Source organism: Microcaecilia unicolor, chromosome 9 (genome assembly GCF_901765095.1).
Source record: "Microcaecilia unicolor chromosome 9, aMicUni1.1, whole genome shotgun sequence".
Taxonomy (NCBI): domain Eukaryota; kingdom Metazoa; phylum Chordata; class Amphibia; order Gymnophiona; family Siphonopidae; genus Microcaecilia; species Microcaecilia unicolor.
In genome coordinates this window covers 59,889,351-59,917,261 of record NC_044039.1, presented here as the reverse complement: position 1 = coordinate 59,917,261, position 27,911 = coordinate 59,889,351, and the positions used below count along the sequence as shown (strand labels likewise).

Below are 27,911 nucleotides of genomic sequence, written 5' to 3'. Positions count from 1 at the left end.
TTGGTGGTATGCAGCAGGCAAACTCAAGTGTGATACAGGTATCAAGGAAGCCTCCAACTGTGTGTTCGTGAAATGTTGACTGCCTACCAGCCAGTCCCTTACATGTCGCATAGTGCAAGAAATGGGAGGTATCTAATGTTCAGCAAACCCATTCCCCCATGCGTTTTGGGCTTATATAAAACTTGTAGAGGTAACCTGGGTCGTCTGTTGTTCCATAAAAATTTCCTTAGCATAACCTTCAACTCTCTCTCCTCCCTTCCCCCCAGGTACAGCGGCAGCACTTGAAATTTATATAGCCACTTTGGGGCTATCAACATGTTATAAAGAGCTATGCGCCCTGTCAAGGAACGAGGGCAAGAACCCCAATTCCCAGCAGGCGCCTGGTTTCCGCTAACAGGGGTCTCACATTTATCCTATAGAGTGTAGATAAACTTAACTGGCACACTCCACCCACAAGTATTCAATCTCCCTCTGCCCACGAAAAGGGAATGGCCCTACCCAGCCTTGTTGGACTTCCTCTGTCATCCCAGTGCCAGTGACTTGGACAGATTTAGGCGAAACCCCGACAGATCCCCATAGTGCTGCACCTCCTTCAATAGATACCGTACCGAGGTCTGCGGATCGTCCACCATCAGCAGCAGGTCATCCGCATACGCTAAAGTTTTAATATATCTTCTCCCACCCTCATGCCTTTAATTTCGAGGTTTGTCTGATATGACATAAGAGGGGCTCCAAAACTAACATGAAGAGTAGTGGGGACAGGGGGATCCTTGTCGTGTCCCTCTCCTTATCAAAAATTCTTCTGTTCTACCCCATTCACTAGCAATCAAGCTCTCGGGTCAGTGTAAAGCACTCCCAGTGCTCCCGCAAACCAACCCTGCACTCCAATCCAGCGCAGGGTTCCATGTAAAAAAGGCCATGCCACCCTGTCAAAGGCACGCTCCGCATCCAAGCTTATCACTAAACCTTTGGGTGCCCTTTCAGGAGCTTCTGCCACCGCTGCTATGAGTTTCCTCACATTTATGACAGAGTGTCGGCCACGAACAAAGCACAACCTGCTCCCCTCCAACTAAGGATGGTACTACCTGTGCTAGACGCTCTGCCATGGCCCGGGTTAGAATCTTAATGTCGACGTTTAAGGATATGGGTCTATAAGCGCAGGGTCATCTAAGCTTCGTCCAGGCTTCGGTATTAAACTAATCAGTGCTTCATTAGCATATCTGGGGAACTGCCCTTCTTTCATCACTGTCTCATAAAAGCTCATAAGGGGTCCCACAACCTGCAACTTAAGGATTTGTAAAATTCACCAAAAAGCCATCGGGGCCTGGGGCCGAATAATGCTTTAATGCCTGTATAGCCTTCAGCACCTCCTTAGCTCCTAGAGGGGAGTCTAATATACTTTTTTGCTCCACTGTCAATTGGGGCATGGCCAATTGCTGTAAATACTCTCTAATTTTGTCCTGAGCCCCATATCCCATATCCTCCGCTGCATAAAGGCTGGTAAAGTGCTTATGGAAGGTGTCTGCTATCTGTTCCGGGCTCGATGTGAGTGTGCCCGAGGGTGTCCGTAATTGGGTGATAACCTGCGATCTGCGAGCACCTTTTATTAACCACGCCAGCATACCGCCCGGTCTGTCCCCATAGCGGCTGAGGTTATATCTGCGTGTAATCGTTGTCTTATTATATCTGTCCTGTAATAAGCTATCCAACTCCACCCTCACGGCGATCAGGGAGTCTAAGGAAGCCCTGGTAGGGGTCTCTACATGCTTCTCCTGGCTACCCTGACCTTCTTTCCAATTCCACTATCTTTTGCGCAATCATTCGATTCCTTCTGGAAACATATGCAATTACTTCTCCACGCAACACTGCCTTGGCGGTGGACCAAAATAGACCTGGGGCACTAAGATGTTGCTCGTTATTCTGCAGATAGTCCTCCCACCTTTGGCCAAAAATTCCACAACTCTGGAGAGGAGTGCAGGTACGCCGGGAATCTCCAACCACCTGACCCACGGTAATATGGCTGGGGCTCAATATCTACCCAGATTATAGCATGATCCGAGAGCTCCTCCGGGCCCACTTCCGCCTCTACAATCCGATTGAACACCCCAGATGCCACCAGAACATAATCAATCCTAGACTGGGTTCCGTGAGTCCTCGAGGTATATGTATAATCACGTTCTTCTTCATGTAACAATCTCCAGGGGTCCACCAAACCCAGCCCGTCGCAAAAGGTCTCGAACACCCCCGACCCGGGAGCCCTCCCATCCCGCAGGTGTCCCGTTCTATCCATCACGGGGTCTAGCACCTGATTCATGTCACCTGCCACTATTATGGGATCTGTTCCATGTCTCTGGCATTGGGCAAAAAGGTCTGCAAAGAATTTTTTTCCCACCGGTCTGAGGGGCATATACTGCTACCAGTAGATATGGCTGCCCCTGTAGGTTCAGCTGGACCCCCACGTATCGCCCGTCATCATCTGTGAATAATAGTTTGACCTGCACCATAGCATTCTTGTGGATCAAGATTGCTACCCCGCCGCGTCTACCTGCCGCTGAGGAGCCAAAAACCTCTCCTACCCAATGTCTCTTTAATTTCTGAAGTTTTACCATAGATAAACGGGTCTCCTGTATGCAAGCTATACCCACCCGGTGTCGTTTGAGCGCACTAAGAATCTTTGCTCGCTTCACCGGGGATGTTATCCCGCACACATTCCACGAGATCACACGTGTAGTGCCACCAAGTCGTTTATTCATTGTCTGCTATCTCTCTTAAGAAACCCAGCCCGATCATTTCCCCTGTCCCTAGGGAACCCAGCCTCCCCCGAGGGATCCATTTTTCTCTTATTAGGCCCTTCTCCTGCTGTCTCCACATCTTCTGCTGTTACTTCCCCTGGACCTGCACCAAATGCCGCTGCACCGCAATTACCGACCACACTTTATGTATCTCTTTCTCCCTGTATATCCCTCCCCCCTCTCCCCTTCTAACCAGCCCTTTCCCCCGTTCCTTTTAAATCCCTATGTCCCCTACCCATGTTATCTTATGGGCTGTTGGGGTTCCCCGCATCCCCTGTTTCCCACTCCCCCCAAATGTTAATTAAGTCAAACACTGTGTGATTCTTTGTCTGCTCTCCATGTGTAGCCTCATCATACCCTTAATGAGTGTACCTCGTATAGGCTGCTCTTCCTTGCCATTGTCATTCATCCTCTCCTGGCATGCCAATCTTTCTCGATTGTACCAGCTCCTGCACGTATTTTTGTGCCTCTTTAAGGTTTTCAAATGGCCTCCATCTTCCTTCTGCCTTTACTTTTAATATAGCAGGATATATCAGCATGAAAGGCACTTGTGCCTCGTGTAATTGTTGGCAGAGTGGTGTAAATCGCCGACGTTTCTCCTGCAGGGCCATAGAAAAATCCTGAAAGATACGTATCTGATGTCCATCGTATCTCAGCTCGTTTCTTTTGAGGCGGGATCCTCGTAATATTTCGTCCTTGTGCACATAGTTGTGTACTTTATTATCACTGTGCGCGGAACCTGTTTTTCTTCCTGCTTCCTGCCGATGCGATGGGCACGTTCTAAACACAATTTCCAGCGTGATCAGATATAAGCAAATTCTTCTGCCAGCCATTTTTCCAAGACTGTCAATAATACTTTATCAGTCACTGTTTCGGGGAGCCCCACAATCCACAGGTTGCTGCGACGCGACTGATTTTCTAGGTCGTCCGTTTTTGCCTGCAAGTTTTCTACCACAGCCGCCATGTTTTGTAATTTCTGCACTGCTGGGCCCGCTGCATCTTCCACTTCCGACACCCGGTGCTCGAGTTCTCCCAGCCTCTGCACAGTATCTGCCGCTTGCGCTTCCAGATTGGATACCTGTGAGTAGAGTTTGTCTAATTTCTGATCTAGCGCTGTGCTCACTGCCTCCGTTAACTGCCGCAGTTGCTCATCCCGTGAACGAGCCACTTCCATTTGCCTTCAGGCCTTCCTCCGCGCTGCCTTGGCGCCTTCGATTTTTCTTTGTCTTTTTTTGCGGTTCTGCTCGCCATGGATGTTTTTGGTGAGCTCAAGTATCTGTCCATAAGGCTTTCCGCTATTATTTTATAGGGTGTAGAGGTTCGTTTCCTATGCGATTCCAATGTTTTAAAGCAATATTGGGAGTCAGGGCCTAGGAGGACGCGGGACCACGTCTTCCTCTCTTTAGAGCATCACAGTGACCTCCCTGTCATGCCGATTTAAAGTCCTAACCTTTGCAGCTGAGCCTCTCAGCTTTTTTTTAAAAACACATTTTCCTCATTTTATCATGTTACCCTTTTGAAAATTAAATGCTGCTACTGTAGATTTCCTTAGTAACTGCACTCCAGTTATGAAGTCAAATTTGATCATGTTATGATTACTGTTTCCCAGCAGACCCAACACATTACCTCTTGTACCAATTACATCTACCTGTTCATTTAATGCTATATACTCTAACTCTCTTATCTTATTTTTTAGGCTTCTAGCATTTATATACAGCCATTTCAAAGTATTTTTTTCTTGCATCTACAAGCTGCTTACCTTTACTAAATAAGCAGAGTAACTTAAAAATAAAGACACTGAGATTACCTATTTAACTCTAAGTCTACCTTTCCCCAAGTGAAAAGCAATTCCCAGCAAATAAGCTCTGAAAGTCCTCACAGCACCTCTTCTGGACAAAGAGCAACTGAAAGTTTGGCTTACTTATGTGCCTGTGTTGCTTTTGACAACTCACATTGCAATCAGTGTGACAACAGAGCCCTTTCAACTTTTCTCTTTAATCAGTCACTGTGGCTTGATTGACAAATTTACTGAACACTGTCACAGTGTTTCTTACTTCCTAATAGGAATAAAAGATTCTCTGTAACAGTAACTTTCTCTAGCAAATAATTTTAAACAGAATTACACAAGTATGACCCTACCTTGCTTCCTAATAGATATTCCTTTATTTTAATTGGCTAAGCTATGCTGCAAACTAAGTTAAAACTATAAATTGAGGTTTCCTGCTCTGATCTATACTGATGATAAAGTAACTCTAGAATAGTCCCTTAGCTACTACCTATGAAACTGTAATAGAGACTTTAAATATTAAACAAAGGAAAAAAAACTATTCCTGAACACTGCCTTTACTAAATAAGCAGAGTAACTTAAAAATAAAGACACTGAGATTACCTATTTTACACAGTCTGTCTTTCCCATGTTTAAAAGCAATTTCCCAGCAAATAACTTACCAATGATGATGTCCTGCTTTGGAAGTCCTCACAGCACCTCTTCTGGACAAGCAGAAGTAGTAGTAGGGTCTTCTTTGCCCTGCATCCAAGAACGCCTGAAAGTGGAGGCCACAGGCAGGATTGGGCACCAAGAGGCGGGGAGAGTCTGATATGTACGGATGGGGAGAGGGATCTTGGGGTGATAGTATCTGAGGGCCTGAAGGCGATGAAACAGTGTGACAAGGCGGTGGCCGTAGCTAGAAGGTTGCTAGGCTGTTTAGAGAGAGGTGTGACCAGCAGAAGAAAAGAGGTTTTAATAACCCTGTATAAGATGTTGGTGAGGCCCCACCTATATTGTGTTCAGTTGTGAAGGCCGTATCTTGTGAAGGATGTTAAAAAATGGAGAGAATGGTATGGGATTTGCGTTACAAGACGTATGAGGAGAGACTTGTTGACCTGAACATGTATACCCTGGAGGAAAGTAGAAACAGGGGTGATATGATACAGACGTTCAAATATTTGAAAGGTATTAATCCGCAAACAAATCTTTTTCCGGAGAGGGGCAGGCGGAGAAACTAGAGGACATGAAATGAGATTGAAGGGGGGACAGACTCAAGAAAATGTCAGGAAGTATTTTTTCACGGAGAGAGTGGTGGATGCTTGGAATGCCCTTCCGAGGGAGGTGGGGAGAGGAAATGGTAACGGAATTCAAACATGCGTGGGATAAACATAAAGGAATCCTCCTCAGAAGGAAGGGATCCCCAGAAGCTTAGCCGGTGGTGGGAGGCAGGGCTGGTGGTTGGGAGGTGGAGATTGTGCTGGGCAGACTTATACGGTCTGTGCCAGAGCCGGTGGTGGGAGGTGAGAATAGTGCTGGGCAGACTTGTACGGTCTGTGCCAGAGCCGGTGGTTGGGAGGAGGTCTGGTGGTTGGGAGGCGGGGATAGTGCTGGGCAGACTTATACGGTCTGTGCCAGAGCCGGTGGTGGGAGACGGGACTGGTGGTTGGGAGGCGTGGATAGTGCTGGGCAGACTTTATACGGTCTGTGCCAGAGCCGGTGGTGGAGGCGGGGATAGTGCTGGGCAGACTTATACGGTCTGTGCCAGAGCCGGTGGTGGGAGGCGGGCGGGCTGGTGGATGGGAGGCGGGGATAGTGCTGGGCAGACTTATACGGTCTGTGCCTGAAAAAGACAGGTACAAATCAAGGTAAGGTATACACAAAAAAATGGCACATGTGAGTTTATCTTGTTGGGCAGACTGGGTGGACCGTGGCAGGTCCTTTTTTTGCCGTCATCTACTATGTTACTTCTCTCTTTAATGAGGCTGGTGACCTTGTCATCAAAACATTCATCACCCAACAGACGATGTCTGCCAGCCTTCACCTGAACCCAGGCTTATTTGATTGCTGCATTAATTTGGTGACAGGACTGGATCATGACCTTTTTTTTTAATCTAATTGTCCTAATTAATTTGGGGAATCAGCAGTACAGCCTGTTTGTTTTTGTTTGTCCTTTGGATTATGTCTGTTTTGCTGTACCCACCTAGTTAATAAGTGGGTTAGAAATGTGTGAAAAAAATAATAAAAATCCTTGGGGTGGCCAACAAAGACAAGGATGTCCAATAAGTTGGCTAGGCTCATCCTCACATCCTCAACATCCAACTGAAATAGGATGGACTGAGCCATCTCCTGTACAACAGTAAAGGAGATTTCCTCAGGGGGAGAATTTATCCTTTAACGAGGAGAGGAATCTGGGGGGGGGGGGGAGACAAAAAAAACACCTCTTCCTGCTTAGGCGTTATCTAAATCAGACTCAGGATAGTAGTCATGTCTGAGTCTATGTCTGCCTCGATCCAGTCCCGAAGGGCAAGGAAGGACCAGACACCTACACAATCTTGACCCCGATCCCTTTCTTTTTTGCAGTCCCATTTTAATGGAACTCACTTCCTTTGTTAATTTGTTCAGAACTGATTTTTAAGAACTTTAAATGCAAACTAAAACTTGGCTATTCCATCTTGCATTCGATGTAACTTGTATAATTATACTACAGCAAACTCTTGCACCTTTTTATTTTCTTCCCTGCCCTCCTTTCTGATGCTCTCCCCTTACATAATTTTAATTATTTTCCTCCTTCCGATTACCCCTCATATCAAAAGTAGTATCATTTATATGTATGACCCTCCATCGATTAGGAAACATATCTTTACAGTTTGCTGTTTAGACACTATATAGCTTATTTCCTGCTCGTTATAAGCTAGGCGTTATGCTGTCCCCGCCCATCAGCTACTATTGCTTGTACTATATATGGACATTTTACTGTTTGTGTTATACTGCGCTAGATATGAGGAGATCTTATTCACCCTCTAGATAAGATTCTCATATGCTTTGCATTTCCGATACTCATATAGTTCAGGTTTCTTGTGCTCTGTCTTAATGGCGTACTCGTTTAAAAGAAATATAAGTTACAGCCCCTGCACCGTGCTATCGTGTTAGTTTATGGTTTGACTTTAAATAATACCACAAGCCTGCTTATCTTCAGGAAACATGGGTTTTTGAATCCTGGTTTTGAACAGTATTATAGATTGTCAGAATTATAAATTGTACTCATATTTAAGTCTCATTTTAAGGATGCTTTTTAATAATTTTAATAATCGGTGAGTCTGACTACATTATAACGTTATCTACAGGAAATACTGCACTTCCTCGCTTGCATTGTGGTTTTCGTCCTCCAAGTGCATACAGCCTGGACTGGCTTATTTTAAACACTTGTAATAATGAGCTATGTTATAATATTTCCTGATGAATATTTCCACGTCCTGAGAATGCCAATCACTTTTAAATAATCTGGTTCTATAATGAATTAAATTGTGTAAGTCCTTATAACCAGTTTTCTGTTTTTACTCGACAGCATTGTGAACTCGGATCCAACACAGAAAGTTACTTGAATTTACAATGGTTTATTGTTACATTAAGAGCTAGATAACCCCTTGTATAACTTATATGATAGTAGAAGTATTATGTACTATATAGAAGCATTTCTTAGCTTTTACCTTAATAGATATGCATATAAAATATGTTTTACCTTTCCGGTTGAGAAGATGATGGCTGCGTGCCATGAGAATACAGCGTTGCTTTCCTCCTTCAGTTATTTCCTGTTGGTTCTTTATAACCCAACCCACCTTCTCTCTCCTTCTCATGCTGCAGCTGTTCTGTTTGTCATCATTTAGACATATCATTTCAGTCACTGATTAGTATGTATGTTTTATGCCGTATCATTAGAAGTTCTTGGTGTACGAATCACATGTTTTAATTTGTTTTTTTTCCCTTTCACCTGTTTAAGCACAAAAGCTTCCTGCCATCTCATCCGGGTTTATTTTATTTACTATGTTCCTTTTCTGAGTGTAATTTGTCATATTTATAGGTATTAACTTGTCATCTTTGCATCACGATTCTGGCGTTCTGTTTAAGAATTTATTATAATATATGCTTCTCTTATATTTTCCTGTTTAGATGCTACTTCCAACCTATCCGGTACCCGCCCCAAAAGCATTTAATATGTATTTACCTTTATTTCATTTATTCTAGGGGTATAGCTCCGGACTACACATATTACAATGCCTTTCTTGCCTTTTGTTGAAATCGGTGTTTCAGTAACATATATGGTTATCCCCTGTTACTCTTATTATAGTATATAGAAGTATCATGTCTTGTTTAGTGTCTATATTTTGTTTCCATACACAGCTCCCAACATAACTTTACAATTTATTTTCTGCCTTACATTACAAATTAGGTAGGCCCAGTTTTTGCCATATAATATGTACACTTTATTTTTTATTTCGCAGCTGGATCCTTAAAGTCTTCAGAATCGGCTGCCGCCCTTAAGGTGCCCTACAGTTCGTCCCTCATATACGTAAATATACAGACATGATGCCATGATGCTGTTCCAGGCTGGAGATTATTGCCAGGTCCTTGTTTACATTTTGTAACTTAAAGTTGGGAAATTTTTACTCCAATTCCCTATACTCTATACCTTTTCTATTTCTATATCTTTATCTTGCAATAAGTTAGAACAATTGACAATTACTGGTACTGGCTGGGATTGCGGTAAACCACCCCATATTGGGACTAATATCTGCCATAAGCAGGTTAACCGTGGTTGGGGTGACAGTAACTAAAATTATAGATTTTGGAATATACACCTGTTTTAAGGTGTCCTCTAGTGAGGTGTTTGATTTTGCGTAACTGGCATATTTGGCCCCCTTGGATATACTTATAGCTGGTGTCGATCAGTTGCTTGGGTTTAATTACTGATCTAGAGGTTAGTCGGGAGAGTGCCTGTCCTAATTCCGGCAGGGTATATCCTGGATTTCTAAGTCTAGAACACTTAGGAACGTTAACTGGGGGTGTGTATAGGTCAATGATGGGGCTCTTGACTATGTATAATCCCTACTCTTCAGACTTTTTTCTTTAATACTTTCATTAATTTTAACGCTTATATTGGGTTGTGAGCAAATGTTAGTTCTCTGTCTCTCCGAATTGTGGGGATTCCTTTACCATCCATTTTGTGAGTAGTTAAATCTTGTACAAGTACTTTGATGGTGGAGTGAGTTCTTATTTCTTTGGACAGACTACATAATGTCTAGACATTAAAAGTTATTTGAGTTATGAAAGATACGTAAGAGTTATTGGATTTATTACTGAAGATGCATAAGAGTTTTTTTGGAGTTATTACAGAAGATACATAAGATGTTTGATATAGTGTAGAAACAGTTAGATAGAGTTCAGGGACTGATGCTCTGCGAAGCTTCCATTTGCTCAGGGGCAAATTCTTGTGTTGTCCCTATGGTAGGTGACAGTGCCTAGTTAGGGATTGTTACAAGGTTTAGATACAGCTAGGGTACTAACACAAACATAGTTTTAGGAACATGTAAATACTTGGATATAGCTTAGGTACTAACCCAGATTTCGTCATAAATAATGTAGGGAATTTAGTAAGCATGGTTAGAGTAGTTAGGGAATGACGGAACAGACATTTCAGTCCTTTAGCATAGATTTTGCACGGTGCGGTGTCCCCCGCCTTATATCTATCTGTCTACCCGGCGCAGGGTAACACAGTAGTGGGGGTGTGCCGTTAAGGTATCCCCACCGAGACGGTGGTGTGACCTTCCGGATTTCCTCCGTGGACCTGTAGTTTATTGTCACGTTAGTTGTGATAATCTATGGAGTTGGTGATTTTTAGTTGGATTCATAGTCGGATTTCTATTGGCAATTTTATATTCGGATTTCTTGTGGAGATAATAGTAACAGATAGTAGTGATATAGGTGTTGTATAAGACTAGATTTGCCAGTACAATTTGACACAACCCAGATATTGGTGTTCTACCATACCAGAGTTCTGGTACCCAATTCATTATGCTGCCTCTTGAGATAGTGATAAATCACTTCCCAGGAGACCACATAAATCTTATAAAGTTTTGCCAAATATGGCATTCCTGGAATAAGTTTCAGCCTGGACTCTCGTGGCCCCGTAAGGGCACCTTTAATACCAAAACTCTGCAAAGGTTATTAGACTTTATTTACACATACACACCCGATTCCACCCGTCATCTCCATTATCAGATCCTCAGTAGATGGGTATCGACTATCACAGATTATGTGATCCCAGACACTGTCTATCTGACATCGTTATTGATACCTGGTGAGGGCAATCTTAATCCGCGGCCTAGTAGACGGCCCCTGTAAGAGCCTATTCACTCATTCCACATAAATCCAATGTTCCTAGTGCTAACAATCAGTGCCGGGACTATCGCTCTCAGCCTACTCCCAGCCACCGAGCTAAAGTACAGTGCAACCGTTGTTTCCAATTAGGACATTACGCCATGGAATGTCCATGCCGGCACCTTCCTCATAGTCAATACCGTCAACCTCCTTCAGACTCCCCATCGCTACGTGTCTCCCGGATGCAGATACGACAGCCACAGAGAAACCGCAGGCGACCGAGTGACCTCCCCTCGCTAGATAACCCACATCGCCAAGACTGTAGGAATGATTACCCTGATAATCATGGCCGCCGGTCTCAACCTGAAAAAGGCCCACCCGACACTAATAGACGACCTAGAGACTACCGTTCCCGGCCTAGTCCTGATCGCTTTCCAGATGTCCAGTGCTATCGCTGTCAGCAATACGGTCATTATGCACGGGAATGCGCGCTACCTCCACAAAATGGACTTAGAAATCAAATTCACCGAAATCAACGGCAAGAACGGCAGTCATTCCCTTTGTGAACCCAGATCAACGCCGTCCGCAGTGACCACAGACCTAGGGATCAATATTACCCACCCCATAATGACAGGGTGTAATCCGAACCCGATCTGATTTTGTTGCTCTCAGTTACTCATACTACTCAGCTCCTCATTTGTTATCCAGAAACCATTTATCTGTATATGTGTTGGTGTTATGTTTCTGTTTCTATTACAGGTGACATGTTTTTATTTTATATTTCTCTTGGTGTAATTGCAAGTGTATATTTATGGTACCATACAAATGACCTAACTGAGTCAGCAAGTTATTTATTTGCTTCTATGCATACCTTCCCTGGGGAGTTCTTATCAACTGCAGGGATGAGCGATCCCCAGAGGATATTCATTTTATGTTTTATATATATATACCTTTACTGACTTATTTATGCCATTTTACTTTATACGGGATCCCTTTTAAATAAATGCTATGTATTGCTCATTGTTAAAATGTTTAAATTGATGTGACATTTACTTCTTTAGTTTTTTTCATGAATATAAAGCCTTCATTTTTGAAATCTCTTTATGGTGTGTGATATCTGAAAGCTTTTCATTATTTCCTTGTCTAAGAAAGAGGAAATATTTAATAACCATTATCCGTTATATGGAATAAATGCGAGAAATATTCCCTTGAACTGGCCATTTGGGGGAGCATTTTGCGCTGATCATAGAATTTGTAGTATTCTTGAACGGAGAATTGGTGAAGCTTTCAGACATAAGGAAAATTATGCACTCCACTTTTTAATTCCTTTCTATTTACAACAGGTTATCACAATAACCCCTGGAATGCCAACTATTGCACTTTTTATCTCTCTGTCTTTCACTGTGAGTGATTGTGAGAAAAACTGGTGTAGATTATTTGTCTGCACTTTTGAATGTTTTTTTCTTCCATTTGTCTTTTTCAAGGAACCTTTTACTGGCATTGCCATCTGAATATGCCTTGCTGCAATTCAGAGGTCTAATATTTTGTTTTAGTTTTTTAAGCCTATTTTTATCTTACACCCTTCAGGGTGCTTTTCTAATATTTTTATTTTTTTATTTTTTCATTCTCAATGCTTTGTTTCTTACCCTGCCTCCTTCCTGGCCCCCATTTATACCCACGACCTGCCTCCTAACCCCTTGTCTGAAATAGGCTCGTTTTCTACATCTTGTATTTACGCAATGGTTCTACATGACGCTTCCTAGCATTATGACTTCATTCAATAAATTTACCACATAAATTGCACTACTGGTCTGTTTAAGTTTTGCCTTTCCCCAAATGGATACAGGAATTCCGTTGACGTCCCTCATCGAGGAGACGACTGCTAGCAAAGAAGAGCTACCCTATAATGTATCTGATCTGAAGGCTATGTTGCAGCAAAGAATTGCTAGATTAAAAGGCAGATGCACAGACCCCAACATTACCCGGTGTGAGAAACGAGACATTATTGAGCATGAGTTTCAACAGATGCATCAATTGGTCCATGAGCGAAAGAGACAGGCTCTCCACTTACTAGAGTTGCAAGAAGCTTTGGCCTCTACCCTTCTTTCTGAATCATCTAGCTCGTAAGTCCTGCTGGCCTCCTGCAACTGAGGGCCCAACCCTTGGTGAATGGTAGTCAACACAGGTGAAGATTCCATACCTACTGGCCATAGATTGCAACGCATTATCCGTGCCTTTAGACTATTTTTGTTCACCATATTTTTGACCCTCCATACATCAATAACTCGAACAATCAATTTTTATTGTTAGTTTTTTGTACTCTTTTCTTTTGTTCCATATACTTAACCATTGTTATTTGATCATGTCTTTGTAATAATTACCAATCTGTCTTGCACATTATGCAAGCCAGAAGTGGGGATATATTATGCAAATCCCAATTCCTAGTATTAAGAGGGTTGAAGTTGAAGCTCTGACCCCTACCAATCAGGAGATATAATTGGCTTTTCATTATTGAACCCTTATGGTTTCGCTTTTGCTTTTGCACTTAATTAGCACTGTTTTCTCCATGTTTACATTGTCTTTCATGTCTCTTGACATCTATATATTATTTTTGCTTATTCAGTTCACGCTGATTATGCCCACCAAGATATAGCAATGTATCATTCAGGCATACAGTCATTTTGCTTATTCCTTTGCCAACCTCTGACTCTTGATGGACTGATTATGATGGTGCATGCCTAGAATAAAGACATGGAAAGATCCAAGTTTGTACACCACAAGTACGTCTTCAAGATCTATCTAGGCCCAAATGATGTTAGATCCCCCAAGGTTGTGGCAATAATCTTTACACCTTGCAAACTACTGGATCACAAGTTTTGGCTCCATGTGAAAGACCATCTCAAGACCAGCCACTTCCTTCAGCAGGCCAGCCTGAAAACCCAGATCTTCGCCCAGATTCTTCAGCGCTTCCACCGCCTCAACCATGTTCGATGAAAGAGAATTCAGAGCTGATACTTAATTTGAGATTTACTGTTGCTGTTTAAGGACATTATAGATTCATATTTTGTTTTATTTTTAGTTTAGCAGTAATCCTGTCTATATATTGAAAAGGTTTTATTTTTATTTTTCTATTCTTTCCTTTATTGTTCTAAATGTTTTTCTAAGAGTTTCCCCGTTATTTCTGTTTATGTAATTTAAATTGAAGTTGATATTGCTCAGATACAAGGGTAACATCAAACCCTAATACTGGCTATGATATCATAATGAAGGTGTAAACCCTGTTAGTATCAACCAGTTATGCAATTGTTTAACTTTGGTGTAGGCTTACTTAAGCTGCATGTCTTTCTGTAGGTTTGACTGAGCTCCAAGTGGGGTAACGGATATATAAAATGCTTCCCATACTTCCAGGTCATTATGCATATGTCACGATCCATGCATGACCTTTGTTAATATAAATTTTCCTAGGATTGACCATTTTTTTCCTGTATGAGGCAACCTCATACTTGCTATCCACTTTTTAGTGCTCATGATTGGATGCTAATGATGAGTAATAGTAAGGTCCAGGAATTCCGACCTGTTTAAGGATTCTGAATACCTACAACCTAAAACAGCCTGCAATCTGAGTACTAACCATATATTTGTTGAGCCACCATAACAATGCTTAATCAAAACCACTATTCCTTCCAAGGACCACTGAGACAGATACATTAGATTATCTCCCCATGCACTATGAAGCAGATACAATAGAAGCCATAGAAAGACCTGAAAGTGTTTATTAGTATGATCCACCTGAAATTGCTAGTACCCGCATACCTATACTTCATGGGATTTTGTAGATGAACTCATGGATTTGTCCCATTCATAAAACCTCTCTCACTACAGGTTTGAGTAAGTCTCAGGAGAGATGACATCAGGATTAAGCCCAAGGGATTGGGTAATATAAAGGGAATTCCATATGCCAAAAAATATAGCATCTAAGAATGAAGTTTCCTGTCTTGCACCATACCTTCCAGCAATTTTTAAGACCAAAACTCCCCCTCTAGTTTGATAGCTTGCCACCTTCTGGAATGGATGATGACAAGCTTGACGAGCTTTGTGTCACCCCTCCTCAGAGGGGGTGACAAGTGGGGAATGTATAATTATACTACAGCAAGAGGCCCTCACTGGATGCCCACCGGAAGGGTGGAAGGCCAGATTTTAGGACTCAGGCTGTAAAAATACCAGCTAGGTTTAAAAATCAATGACTGGCTGAGCAAGGACTTGCTTTTCCTGCAAGTTAATATGTGTTCTAGCTAAAGACCTATCCACTGGAATAGTGGTGGGCCAAGCTACATAGCTTTAAACAGCTGAAAAGCACTGAGTAGGCCTGATAACAAGATGATGGCCTTATAGCAGAGAGCTTGGACTCTTGGTGAGTCCTAATGAAACCTGGTGCAACTTCCAAATAGAGTGTAACATACATAATGAAGAAATTAAAGACACTTGATATATCCAATTTTAGATATCTTCATAAAAAAAGTTGTTTTGTTCTTGTTTGGATGTTTGGATACCCTTATCTAAGGAAATGTTTACAAAGAAGGAAATGTCTCAATCTCTCAAAATAGCTAGAACAGGAAAGGAGATGGTACAGATGGTACAGCAAAGTATGACTCATAGATTGAGCAAGATTAGAAAAAAGTCCCTCTCAATAGACTTGTATGGGAACCAGATGGTATATAAGGACTGGTCACCCAAGCATATTTCGGAGGTTCTCCCCAACGCATCTAGGACGCAGAGCTCCGGTCAGTTGAATCCAGAAATTGTCTGATGAATGTATCTGATTAAAGTCTGATTTGGTAAGAATAAAAAGACTATTTCTTTAACTACACTGTTTCTGTCCTTGCTTCAATTTATTCTCTATCTTCTATCTACTTTGCAAACTAAAACACACACAAGTAAGATTTCTCACTGAACATAAATAGCCAAAGATTTATTTAGATCCGAAAAGACAGAAAGCTGTGGTCATGGGAATAGGATGTGAACTGAGCCTTCTGATGCCTCCCCAGCACCAATACCCATGGGAAGGGGTGTCATTGGAATTCTGTACACCTCCGTGTGGAAGGATCCCACGGGGGTCTGTAGAGGGGTAGGTTAAACAAACTGGATAATTCCTTTCTCCCATTACTGGTTTTCCACCAGTGTGACTTGACTGACTCGGTTGGCTGACTGCATGTTTTAACCCTTTTAGGTTTTCCTCTCCCTCTCTTTCTTCTACCCCTTTGCTCCTTTAGCATTTGTATGCACTTGTATGATAGTTTGTATCTTTTCCTTTCTATTATTGTAGTATTTTTCCTTTTTGATATATTTTAGCCTGGGAACCGCCTGGATCTGCCAGTTAGGTAAGATGGTATAGTAAGCCTAAATGATCATAAATAAAGGCAATGACACATTGCCAAAAGACAGGAGCATGGGCCCCCAGAATGGACTGAAGCAGCACTGGGGCCAACACCAACACCCTCAATGCATTGGCTCCTCCTGGAGAAGTGTCCAGGCTGGACACTGGTAAAGGCTGGTCAGGTCTTCAGAAGGAATCAGAGGCCTGGACCTGGATTGATGGTGGCTAGTGCATCAGTGCTGAATCCTTGGAGAACATCCCTCTTAGTGCCAACCCTTCTCAGGTATTGCTGATGTTGATGTCCCAGTGCTCCTGGTGTTGTGCTTCAATAGAGGCTGATGCTTCTTGGCTTGGGCCTGACATTGGTATCCCTCCATGCTAACAAGAATGTTGCTGAATCTTTACATTTCCGTCAATGTGGGATCTGAATATGCCAAATACTTCTGTGCTGCTCTTGGTTCTTTTGACGTCTGCAAACAAAGTTTATGAAAAGAAACATTATGGTTGGGTTCCAGACACACCAGGCACCAATTATGTGTATCAGTTAGAGACACGGTCTTGGCACATTGGGTACACTTTTTAAAACCACTGGGAGTGGTCACGTGATGCACGGCTACAGAGAGGTCGTCGTCGTGCGGAGCTCCCTCCTCACCTGCATTTAACACTGCTTTATAGCACGATCGGGGTATTCCCACTCATTTGGATCTTACCCGGTGTGAGGGAAGTGTAAAGGCAACTGTTGTGTTCCATGGAAAGCGGAAACGAGCGGTGGATGGCGGCGAAATCGGGAAAGAAGGGGCGCGATCCTGAGTTTTAGAGCAGAAGATGGCGGAGGCAGGCAGCGGAAGTCCTCCGACAGTGAGCTCTGCGTGGGCTGCAGAGGTGGCGGCAGAGGTTTCCTCCATGCTAGAGGCGTCGGTGGATTTAAAACTGCAAAAGATTGCGGATCAATTGCAGAGGATCGATGAAAAGCTGGGCGGAATACAATTTTGCCCTATGTAAACAAAGGCTGTCGGACGTAGAAGATTCGGTCCAAAAGCAAGAGAGCTCCAGTAAAGTCCTACAGCAGCAAGTAGATCGACTTGAAAAAAAGCTGGAGGACCTCGAGAATAGGGCTCGGCGGAGCAATTTCCGGATGGTGGGGCTGCTTGAAACGGTCAGAGAAGGAGAACTGAGATCCTTTTTGGAAAATTGGCTTCCCACAGTACTTAAGCTAAATTTGGCGACAGGCCCGCTGCGAGTGGAACGAGCCCACAGGTTGTGCGGAAGGAGGACTCGCGACCCAGAGTGGTGATATTTAAAGTGTTGAATTTCACCCACAAACAAGACATATTTCAAGCGCTCAGGAAATCAGGACAATTGAAATATGAAAACTCGGTTGTGCGCTATTTTCAAGACTTTTCCAGTGCGGTGTCGTAGCAGTGCAAGGCATTTCGAGATGTGTGCCAGCTTTTGTTTTCAAAGAAGATACAATTTGCCTTGCTTTACCCTGCACGTTTGAAGATCTGGCATCAGGGATCTCAGCAGTTCTTTACCAAGGCGGAGAAGGCGTTGAAGTTTGTACAGCAAGATTTGGCTGCTGAAGGCCCAGCATGACGATCCTATCTCTGAGAAACATAGGACCTGGAAACGGGGTATAAATGACCTGGACTGGTATGCACCTGGCATGATGCTGGGGCAAGGTGATACTGGCTGCATGGTTCCAGTATTTTATTGGATAAGGCGGTGAATTATTATCCCATATGTAAAGTTGTCAGGATTGGCTTAATAGGGGGGGGGGGGGGGGGGGGCAGGGGGTAATTGGTGTCTTTTAAGGAAATTGGGTTTGATATAAATAAGAGGGCAGGAACTAAGTATACTAGGGAGTGGAGATGTATGGAGCGTATGTAAAGATTTGATATAATAACATGAGTGAGTGGGGCTGCATGTTTTTTTTTTCTTTTTTCTATAGGGGAGGAGGAAGCTCGCATGATTGGGCTCAAGCGGGGCCATGAGGGGATGGGATGGGGAGATGGGGGGGGGGGGGGGGGGGGGGAGGTCGAGGAGATGTCTGACTATAATTTGGTGGAGAGGTTACTGGAATGAATGGCAGTTGAGGGGATGTCCAAGGGCTGGGGGACATCCTCTTGTGTTTTTGAGAAGAGATAGCTTTATCAGGAAAATAAGTGATTACTGGCTTTATGGGTTCACTTAAAATTTTATCATGGAATGTGGGGGGAGTTACCTCACCCATAAAATGTACCAAGGTACTCCAAGCGTTACAAAGGCAGAGGGCTGATGTGGCTTTCATACAAGAGACACATCTATCCTCGGGAGAGCACGCAAAATTCAAAAGAAGCTGGGTGGGATCCTTAGTGGAGGCCCCTGCGGTAGGGAGGAAGGCGGGGGTGATGATTCTTTTTCGAAAAGGCATCCTGCTTCAGCTTAATTTGGTTAAGACGGACCCTAATGGCAGATGGGTTCTGGCTGATGTGGAGTTTGCTGGTCGCCACTTAGTACTGTGTAATACATACGCCCCTAATGTGTTCAATGGTAGTTTCTTTCAGGCCCTGATTGGGAGACTGTCTCCGCACGCAGGGGGGGGGGGGGGGGGCATTTTAGGAGGAGATTTTAATTTAGCGTTTGACCCTCTAATGGATCGTTCTAATCTGGGTGTCCAGTGTTCGGGGGGAGGTTGTAGGGCACTATCATCATTGTGTAAAGCTCTGGAGCTGGTAGATGTGTGGCGGGTGTTACACCCATCTGAAAAGGATTTTACTCATCTCTCACGGGCACATGGCTATCAATCCCGTATTGACTATTTGTTTGTATCCAGATCCCTATTTTCTCAGGTGCAAAAGGCGGAGATGGGACCCTATGCGGTATCTGATCATGCTCCGGTTTGGCTGCTTTTGGTTGATAAGGCGAGAGGCCCAAGCAGTAAGGTATGGCGTTATTCTCTGGAGCTTGGGCATGATTCAAGATTTCAAGCCTATCTGGAAGATAGATGGGAAGATTATGTATATCATAATGGAGGGCATGTGGATCAGCCAGCCCTTTTTTGGGAAACAGCAAAGGCTGTGTTGCGCGAAGTCATAATTTCTTATTTGGCACAACGCCGGAAAGCGAGAGATGGGGCAATTATCCGTTTGGGGGCTTTGGTACAGAGGCTGAGGAGAGAATACGGGCTTTCTTCTACTTTGGGAAATAAGGAGGCACTGCTAGGGGCACAGAAAGAGTTGAACAAATTATTACATCAGAGAGCGGTTAAGACCCAAGCGTATTATAAGTATCGCTTGTTTCAGTATGGCAATAAGGTGGGAGGTTTGTTGGCTAGGATGGTGCACAAAATGGGGGGTGTTCACCGGGTGTTGCAGTTGAAGGCAAAAGACGGTCGAATGGTAAGAACAGATCGAGATATCGCAGATACGTTTGGTCAGTTCTACAAGGCGTTATATGCTGCTGATCAGGGAAGCAGAATGGGACAGTGATATGTATTTGGACAATCTGGACTTGCCTCAGCTCTCCGCTTGTCAGCGGAGGCGGTTGAATACGCCCTTTACTGAGGGAGATTTAATGCTGGTCCTGCAACAGAGTGCTTCACATAAGACTCCGGGACCGGACGGGTATAGGGTAGAATTTACAAACAATTTTTTGATAAGGTCAAAATGCCGTTAATATCTTTGTTCATTCGATGGTGCTTACTCAATCGATCCCAGATACTTTTAAAGTGGCCCAGATTGTTGTGATACCCAAAGTGGGAAAGAACGCGGTAGAGCCGGAGTCTTATAGGCCTATTTCTCTCTTCAATGTTGACGCGAAGTTATATGCCAAGGTCCTAGCTAACAGGATGGGCAATGGTTCTCCTGTCATTGGTTAATGTGTCCCAAGTGGGGTTTGTGAAGGGGCGGACCACGGTTAAAAATGTTAGATCTATTTTAATATCTTTAGAAGTTGTGGCTCAGAGATGCCTCTCCTCACTCCTAGTCAGTTTTGACGCAGAGAAGGGCGTTCGACAGAGTGAACTGGTCCTTCATGTTTGCAGAGTTAAGGCAATATGGTTTTGACAAGTTTTTTCTAGAGGCCATACAGGTTCTGTATTTGGAGCTGCGGGCATATGTGTAGGTGAATGGAGAGTGTTCGGAGTCCTTTCGGATTTACAGAGGGACTAGGCAGGGTTGTCCCCTGTCCCCGCTATTGTTTGTTTTGTCTCTGGATCCCTTAATTCATGAAATGAGACACCATCCAGAGATTAAGGGAGTACCAATTGGGAGCTCAGAGTTTCTCCTTTCGGCTTTTGCAGATGATCTGCTGGTACATCTTACTGAGCCATGTACCTCTTTGCCCGCACTCTTGGAACTTTTTTGAGAATTTGGAGACTTTGTGGAGTTTCGGCTTAATTACAGTAAGTCTATTGGCGATTCCTTCTGTGGATAGTTTACGGCAGAAGTGTGGGTCGGAGTTCCCGCTTCGATGGGCGCAGGGATCTTTTAAATATCTGAGGTTACATTTATCCATGCGGGTTTCAGAGTTATACCATCTGAATGTCTCTAGATTGTTGAAGGCTACAACGGAGAGGTTGCGTGCTGGATGTCTTTGCACGTTGTCACTTAGTGGGCGGATCCAGTTGTTTTAGAATGGTGGAATTCCCCAGATGGCTTTATCTGATGCAAATGCTGCCAATTTATCTAGCTAAGAGAGACCTGAATTTGTTTAGAAAGGCGATTAGACGCATCTGTTGGGGAGGAAAGAAGCAAAGCTTCCGCTGAGTATGTTGCAGGGGTCATGGAATGAGGGTGGCCTTGGATTACCAGACTTGAGGCGTTATAACTGGGCTTGTCTTTTTACGTTATTTTGGAGACTGGTTTCTGGCAAGAGATGATTACACATGTAGAACGACTGGAAAGGTTCAATATTACGCACCATGTCATTTTCATTTTTTGATACAAGCCCCTGGTAAGTTACTCCCGACTACATTGCGAAACAACATAGTATGGATCCCGATGTGGCAACCTTTGGAGAGACATGATGCGAATGTTTAGGTTGAGTAGAGGGGTGTCGGATATCCTCCCCATCCAGGGGAATTTGTCGTTCGACCGGGTCTGGAAAATGGAGATTTCGGAAATGGGCACGGCAGGGTATAACTAGATTGGAGTGGCATTGGGGTCTAGGGCATTGCCATCTTTTGTGGCAGTTTTTTCCATTCGGTGCCGGGGAGCGCCTTTCCATCTCGGTTTGCATAAGGCGTTAGGAAAATACCTGGCTCGTGCAGATCAGGAGTCAATTCAGCAGAGGTGGGCAGGAGATTTGCTGCGGCCACACCTCTCCTAGACTTCAATGTTTTGATATCCAGAATACCTAGCTTGACGGAAAATGCAGGCTAAGAGAATGTCAATACCGGATTTTGCATAGGGCCTTTTTAACAAAAGCTCAGATTTTTAAGATGGGAGGGGCATCTATGCCTTTGTGTGAGAAATGTGGAAGACTCCCGGGATCCTTTTTTCATTGTGTGTGGAGTGTCCAAGGTGAGACATTTTTGGAACTCCATTGTTCAATACCTGGAATCACTTTTGGGATCGAGAAGAGTCATGTGCTCCCTAATGGGGATTTGTTGGATAAATATGAGCTTTTTATCTTACAAGGCAGAGCGGCCCGTCAGTTGATTTGGAAAGCTTGTCTGATAGGTAAAAGGGTGATTGTGAGTCAGTGGGTTGGGGATTCCCCCCCGGATTTTTGGCATTGGAGGAATAAGCTACATGAGTTTCTGCTGTTTGAAAGGAGGGGTGTGGGCAGTTCCCCTAGTCGGCGGAGGCAGTTTCTGGAAATCTGGGGGCCCGTATATACAAAGCTTGTCTGTCAAGGAAGAAGCTTGGTGGTAACTCACTCTAGGTACGATATATAGAGTGACCCATTCATTTGGTAAAAATATTGAGGGATCGGGCATTTCCTCAGGGGGAAGGGTGGGAGGAGGGAACGTGGGAGGAGGGGCGTGATATCCTGGCTGTGTTCTTTATGTTAATATTCTTACAAAACAATGATGGTGTCTGAAGGGTCATGGAAAATGGTGATAGGGTGGGAAGGATGGGGTGGAGGAGAGGGGAGAATTGGGGAGGGAAAAGTTCTTGATGATAAATGATTTTCTTTGTCCCATACAGAGGTTTCTAGTTTTATGTTAGCTATACATGGAACCTTGTGCTGGTTCCCTTTTGATATGTCATCAATCATAATTGAGGAAATATAGAAGGTAGGGGAGGGGAGAGAGGGAAGTTACATTAGACAGGAAAATCTTAAAACAAAATGCACAATAGTTGTTCATGTTTGAATTCAGTACTTTATTATGTTGTTCTTGTTTTTCTTGTTCAGCATAAGAACACTAACATTTTGTTTCCAAATATAAAGGTAGGAGGGAGGTGGGGGAAAAAATTGTAAAACCAGTTTTGATGATAGAAGTTACAAAGTTATTCATACGGCTGTGTGAGCTCGGTACAATTATTCAAGATTGATTCTTATGTACATGTATAACATGCTGTATCATCAACAAAAATTGTTGAAACATAAAACCACTGGGAGTTTTCAGGACTTGTCAGGGAATATATCTGAGATGAAATCAAATGGTTCAATGAAAAGGGAAGTAACCAGACTGGACAGCTCAGGTCTAAGGGAGCAAGTGAGATACAGAAAATTAGAGAAAAATTAAAAGTGCTGAAAAAAACTAAGAAAGGAGAGAACTGGTCCCATGCAGCAGAGTGAAACCTACAAAAAAACCCAATAAAGGTTAGAAAGCCAAACACATACAAACTGAGGGGAAGACAGACAAAAAGTGATCTCCCTGCTGTGTGTATGACAACTGCCTGCCTGGTCCTGCATGGTGGCGATGGAAAGAAGCGTGCATACGTGGTGCAGTCTTCCAAAGGTTTCTGAAAAGTTTGCTGGGAAATGCTCCACATCAAGCACCGTTGGATGAAGTTACCCATAAGTGAGTATATGGTATGAGTATATTATGTCCTGCTTATCTTCAGAAAAAATGTTTTTCAGTAAAAAGTAAATCAGAGCTTCCCAAACTGTGGGTCCTAACTCCAAATGGGGTTCAGAAATCCATGTTTGGGTCACAATCTGGGTGAGTGCTCCACAGGACATCATTGTCCTGTGCTACCTGGAGGTCATACACACTTTCTGCAGCCATATGAGCAGTGATGGCCTAATTTTTACTTAAATTGTAATCCGCATTGATCCTTAGTTGATATATAGCGGAATATAAATTCTGTTGTACTGGTATTGTATTATATTGCTGAAATACATACCACAGTGACAAAAACAAAAGAGGACCAAATGACAATCACTTTCTTTCACAGTATAAAAACCACGGACCCAAAGTGCAAATAAAAAGTCATTATAGTATGTCAGCATTTATATATGCTTTGCTCATAACATTTTGTTAGCTGATCAGAAAAATTATACATTGAAATAGCAGTACATGCGTCATTATTTAAAATATAACATTTTTTTTTACTCTACTGCTTTCTCAAATCTTATGCTTCTATTTTAATTTCTTATCCTAATATTTTTTAAAAATAAAAGATATGCACTTTTCAATAACCAAAGCCCTTTACAGATTCTCTATCCCTAAGTCTATTTTATTTCTTCATGCTATACTTGTTCTCTCTCAAAACTCCAATTAAGATAAGAATCATAAATGTTGGCATGACTTTCTCTACTAGGAAAAACAGCAGGACCTTCATAATTTTGCCTCAGTTGCTAACAGAGCTATCCAATTATTAACAGTATTACTTCATTAAATCATAATTTCAAAGACAGTGTAGTTTGGAATTTGTTTCTTAAAATGGCAGGAGGCATCCTCTCTCTTAAAAAAGGCTACAACAACAGATGAAATCTTTGTCAAAGGAAACTGCACAAAGAATCTCTTTCATACCTGTAAAGTACTCAAAGCAATCTTGTTGAAAGACTTCAAATAAAATTCCTAAAAGCTGCCACATCTGCGGGGAAATCATCTGGCAGGTCAAGCTGTAGGCCAGAGAGAGAATCTCTTCATAAAACTCTTAGCAGGAAGGAAGAAGATAAAACAAAGATCAAAGGTTGCAACAGGGTCTATCAAAACTATGGTGGGAATAAAACAGAACCGAGCATGAGGCACACAGCAGCAAAGCAAACTTGTACGGAAAGACTGAATAACTAGGACATTCAGGTGTAGGCTGAAAACAATGGATCAGCAGCTTAATCAGTCTATAAAATCAGTGCTTCTCAAGCCAGTCCTCAGGATACACCCAGCCAGTCAGGTTTTCAGGATAGTTCTCTCATTCATATTCGTTGTGAATATCCTGAAAAACTAACTGGCTGAGTGTGTCCTGAGGACTGGATTGAGAACCTCTGGTCTATATTATGTTACTAATTAAAAATAAATACGTGACAGTAACCTTACACTCCTGTTCTTAAATGATAAAATAAATTTATTTTCGCTCATTTAACTTTTGACTTGGTATGGGGAAGTATGGGCAGAAAGGGTGCAGCTGTGGGACACAACTGGGCTTTATTCTCATGGTCAACTACAGGGATTTGCTGTTTTACCCACTTTCAGTACTACTATAGGCAAAGTTTTGCTCAGGTTGGGATTCAGATGAGAGTAGAATACAAGGACAAGGACTGAAGGATTCAAATTTTTACTATCAGGACCAAGCTACTGGTGTTTTGCTGCAGGTGACCATCATCTAAAATCTAAAGCAACATAATTGCCTTTTTTTTAAAACTGCCTGAAGGTAATGTGAGGGATTCTTCTTCCAAATTCCAAACCTCATCTTCCTGAAACCTAGTTAGTGCTATGATTATCTCAGACCCCAAAAAAGAGATCAGAATAAAATTCACATCTTCCAAAGAAAGCACTCTTCCAGTGTGTCACCACTGATGTTGCTGACATTTCAGTAGAGATTTCCAAGCACATAATCAGGGGCATTTTCGAAAGAGAAGGGCGCCCATCTTCCGACACAAATCGGGAGATGGGCGTCCTTCTCTCAGGGTGGCCCAAAATCGGCTTTGCTTTCTGTCGTGGGGATAACCAAAGTTCCCGGGGGCGCGTCGGCAGCGTACCGAAGGCAGGACTAGGGCGTGCTTAAGAGATGGGCGTCCTAGGCCGATAATGGAAAAAAAAGGGCGTTCCTGACGAGCATTTGGCCGACTTTAGTTGGTCCATTTTTTTCACGACCAAGCCTTAAAAAGGTGCCCAAACTGACCAAATGACCACCGGAGGGAATCGGGCATGATCTCCCCTGACTCCCCCAGTGGTGACTAACCTCCTCCCACCCTGAAAAAAATAACTTTAAAAACTTTTTTGCCAGACTGAAATTTATTTATTTATGACATTTATATCCCATAATATTCCCGCCCATGGGCAGGCTCAATGTGGCGTACAAAAGTTAATAAACAAACAATAGTACAAAGTACAGTAGACAAGGACACAAGTGGGAGAAAGAAATAACTAAGGAGGGAGAGGAAGAGGGGGGTGATAAATTATCACAGAGTGAGCCGTGGGCTAAAAGGGGGTGGCACCTGTAGGGCTCGTGGCATATGCACTGCCAAAAACTACTACTACTACTACTACTATTTAGCATTTCTATAGCGCTACAAGGCATACGCAGCGCTGCACAAACATAGAAGAAAGACAGTCCCTGCTCAAAGAGCTTACAATCTAATAGACAAAAAATAAATAAAGTAAGCAAATCAAATCGATTAATGAGAACGGGAAGGAAGAGAGGAGGGTAGGTGGAGGCGAGTGGTTACAAGTGGTTACGAGTCAAAAGCAATGTTAAAGAGGTGGGCTTTCAGTCTAGATTTAAAGGTGGCCAAGGATGGAGCAAGACGTAGGGGCTCAGGAAGTTTATTCCAGGAGTAGGGTGCAGCGAGACAGAAGGCGCGAAGTCTGGAGTTGGCAGTAGTGGAGAAGGGAACAGATAAGAAGGATTTATCCATGGAGCGGAGTGCACGGGAAGGGGTGTAGGGAAGGACGAGTGTGGAGAGATACTGGGGAGCAGCAGAGTGAATACATTTATAGGTTAGTAGAAGAAGTTTGAACAGGATGCGAAAACGGATAGGGAGCCAGTGAAGGGTCGAGGAGAGGGGTAGTATGAGTAAAGCGACCCTGGCGGAAGATGAGACGGGCAGCAGAGTTTTGAACCGACTGGAGAGGGGAGAGGTGACTAAGTGGGAGGCCAGCAAGAAGCAGATTGGAGTAGTCTAAACGAGAGGTGACAAGGGTGTGGATGAGGGTTTTGGTAGAGTGCTCGGAAAGAAAGGGGCGGATTTTGCGGATGTTGTAAAGAAAGAAACGACAGGTTTTGGTGGTATGCTGGATATGAGCAGAGAAGGAGAGAGAAGAGTCAAAGATGACCCCAAGGTTTCGAGCTGAGGAGACAGGGAGAATGAGAGAGCCATCAACAGAAATAGAAAACGGGGGGAGCGGGGAAGTGGGTTTGGGGGGGGAAAATGAGAAGCTCGGTTTTGGTCATATTTAATTTCAGGTGGCGTTGGAGACATCCAGGCAGCAATGTCAGACAAGCACGCTGAAACTTTGGTTTGGATGCAAGGTGAGATATCAGGGTAGAAGGTAGATTGGGAGTCATCAGCATAGAGATGGTAGGAAAGCCATGGGATGAGATAAATGAACCAAGGTAAAAGTGTAGATAGAAAAGAGGAGGGGACCAAGAACAGAAACCCTGAGTACGCCGACAGGCAGAGGGATAGAAGTAGAAGAGATCCACCACATGAACACTAAAGGTGCGGAGGGAGAGGTAGGAAGAGAACCAGGAAAGGACAGAGCCCTGGAATCCAAGTGAGGACAGGGTATCGAGAAGTATGCTGTGATCGACAGTGTCAAAAGCAGCGGAAAGATCAAGAAGAATGAGGATGGAATATTGGACCTCTGGATTTAGCAGTAATAGGTCATTGGAGACTTTAGTAAGCGCAGTTTCGGTTGAGTGGAGAGGGCGAAAACCAGATTGTAGTGGGTCAAGAATAGCATGTGAGGAGAGAAAATCAGGGCAGCGGCGGTGAACAGCACGCTCAAGTAATTTGGAGAGAAAAGGAAGGAGGGAGATGGGTCGGTAATTAGAGGGACAAGTAGGGTCGAGTGAAGGGCTTCTTAAGGAGAGGTGTGACCACAGCATGTTTAAAGGCAGCAGGGACAGTCCGCAGTGGAAAGTGAGAGGTTGAGAATGTGACAGATAAAAGGAATAGAGCAGGAGAGATGGCATTAAGAAGGTGGGTGGGAATGGGATCAGAGGAACAGGTGGTACATTTTGAGGAAGAAAGGAGAAGTGTAGTTTCCTCAATAGTAAACTTTAGGAAAGGAGGAAAGGGAATGAGGGAAGGAGAGAGAGGGGAACGGACTAGTGGAGGAGAGGTGGTGAGGTAGAGAAAGCAAGGTTTATCTTTTGAACCTTGTTGTGAAAGATTCAGCAGGGGTCTGAGGAGAAAATGAAGGGGGAGTTGGGGGAGGGGGCACCTTGAGGAGAGAGTTCAATGTGGTGAAGAGAAGCCACTGCTTCGAGTCCCCATTATATGCTTATTACCTTGAAGCTGCACCAACAAAGGCTCCAAAAAAAGAATATATAGCAAA

The 27,911-nt window shown here is 43.4% G+C and overlaps 1 protein-coding gene across 1 annotated transcript in view; it reads right to left on the bottom strand.

The window, feature by feature from the left end:
* The window catches only part of IPO8 (importin 8), an 882,901-nt gene that overhangs the window by 235,042 nt on the left and 619,948 nt on the right, over nucleotides 1–27,911 (bottom strand). The window contains 1 exon segment of the mRNA XM_030214557.1: nucleotides 24,219–24,344. Coding sequence (XP_030070417.1) covers nucleotides 24,219–24,344 — 126 coding nt within the window.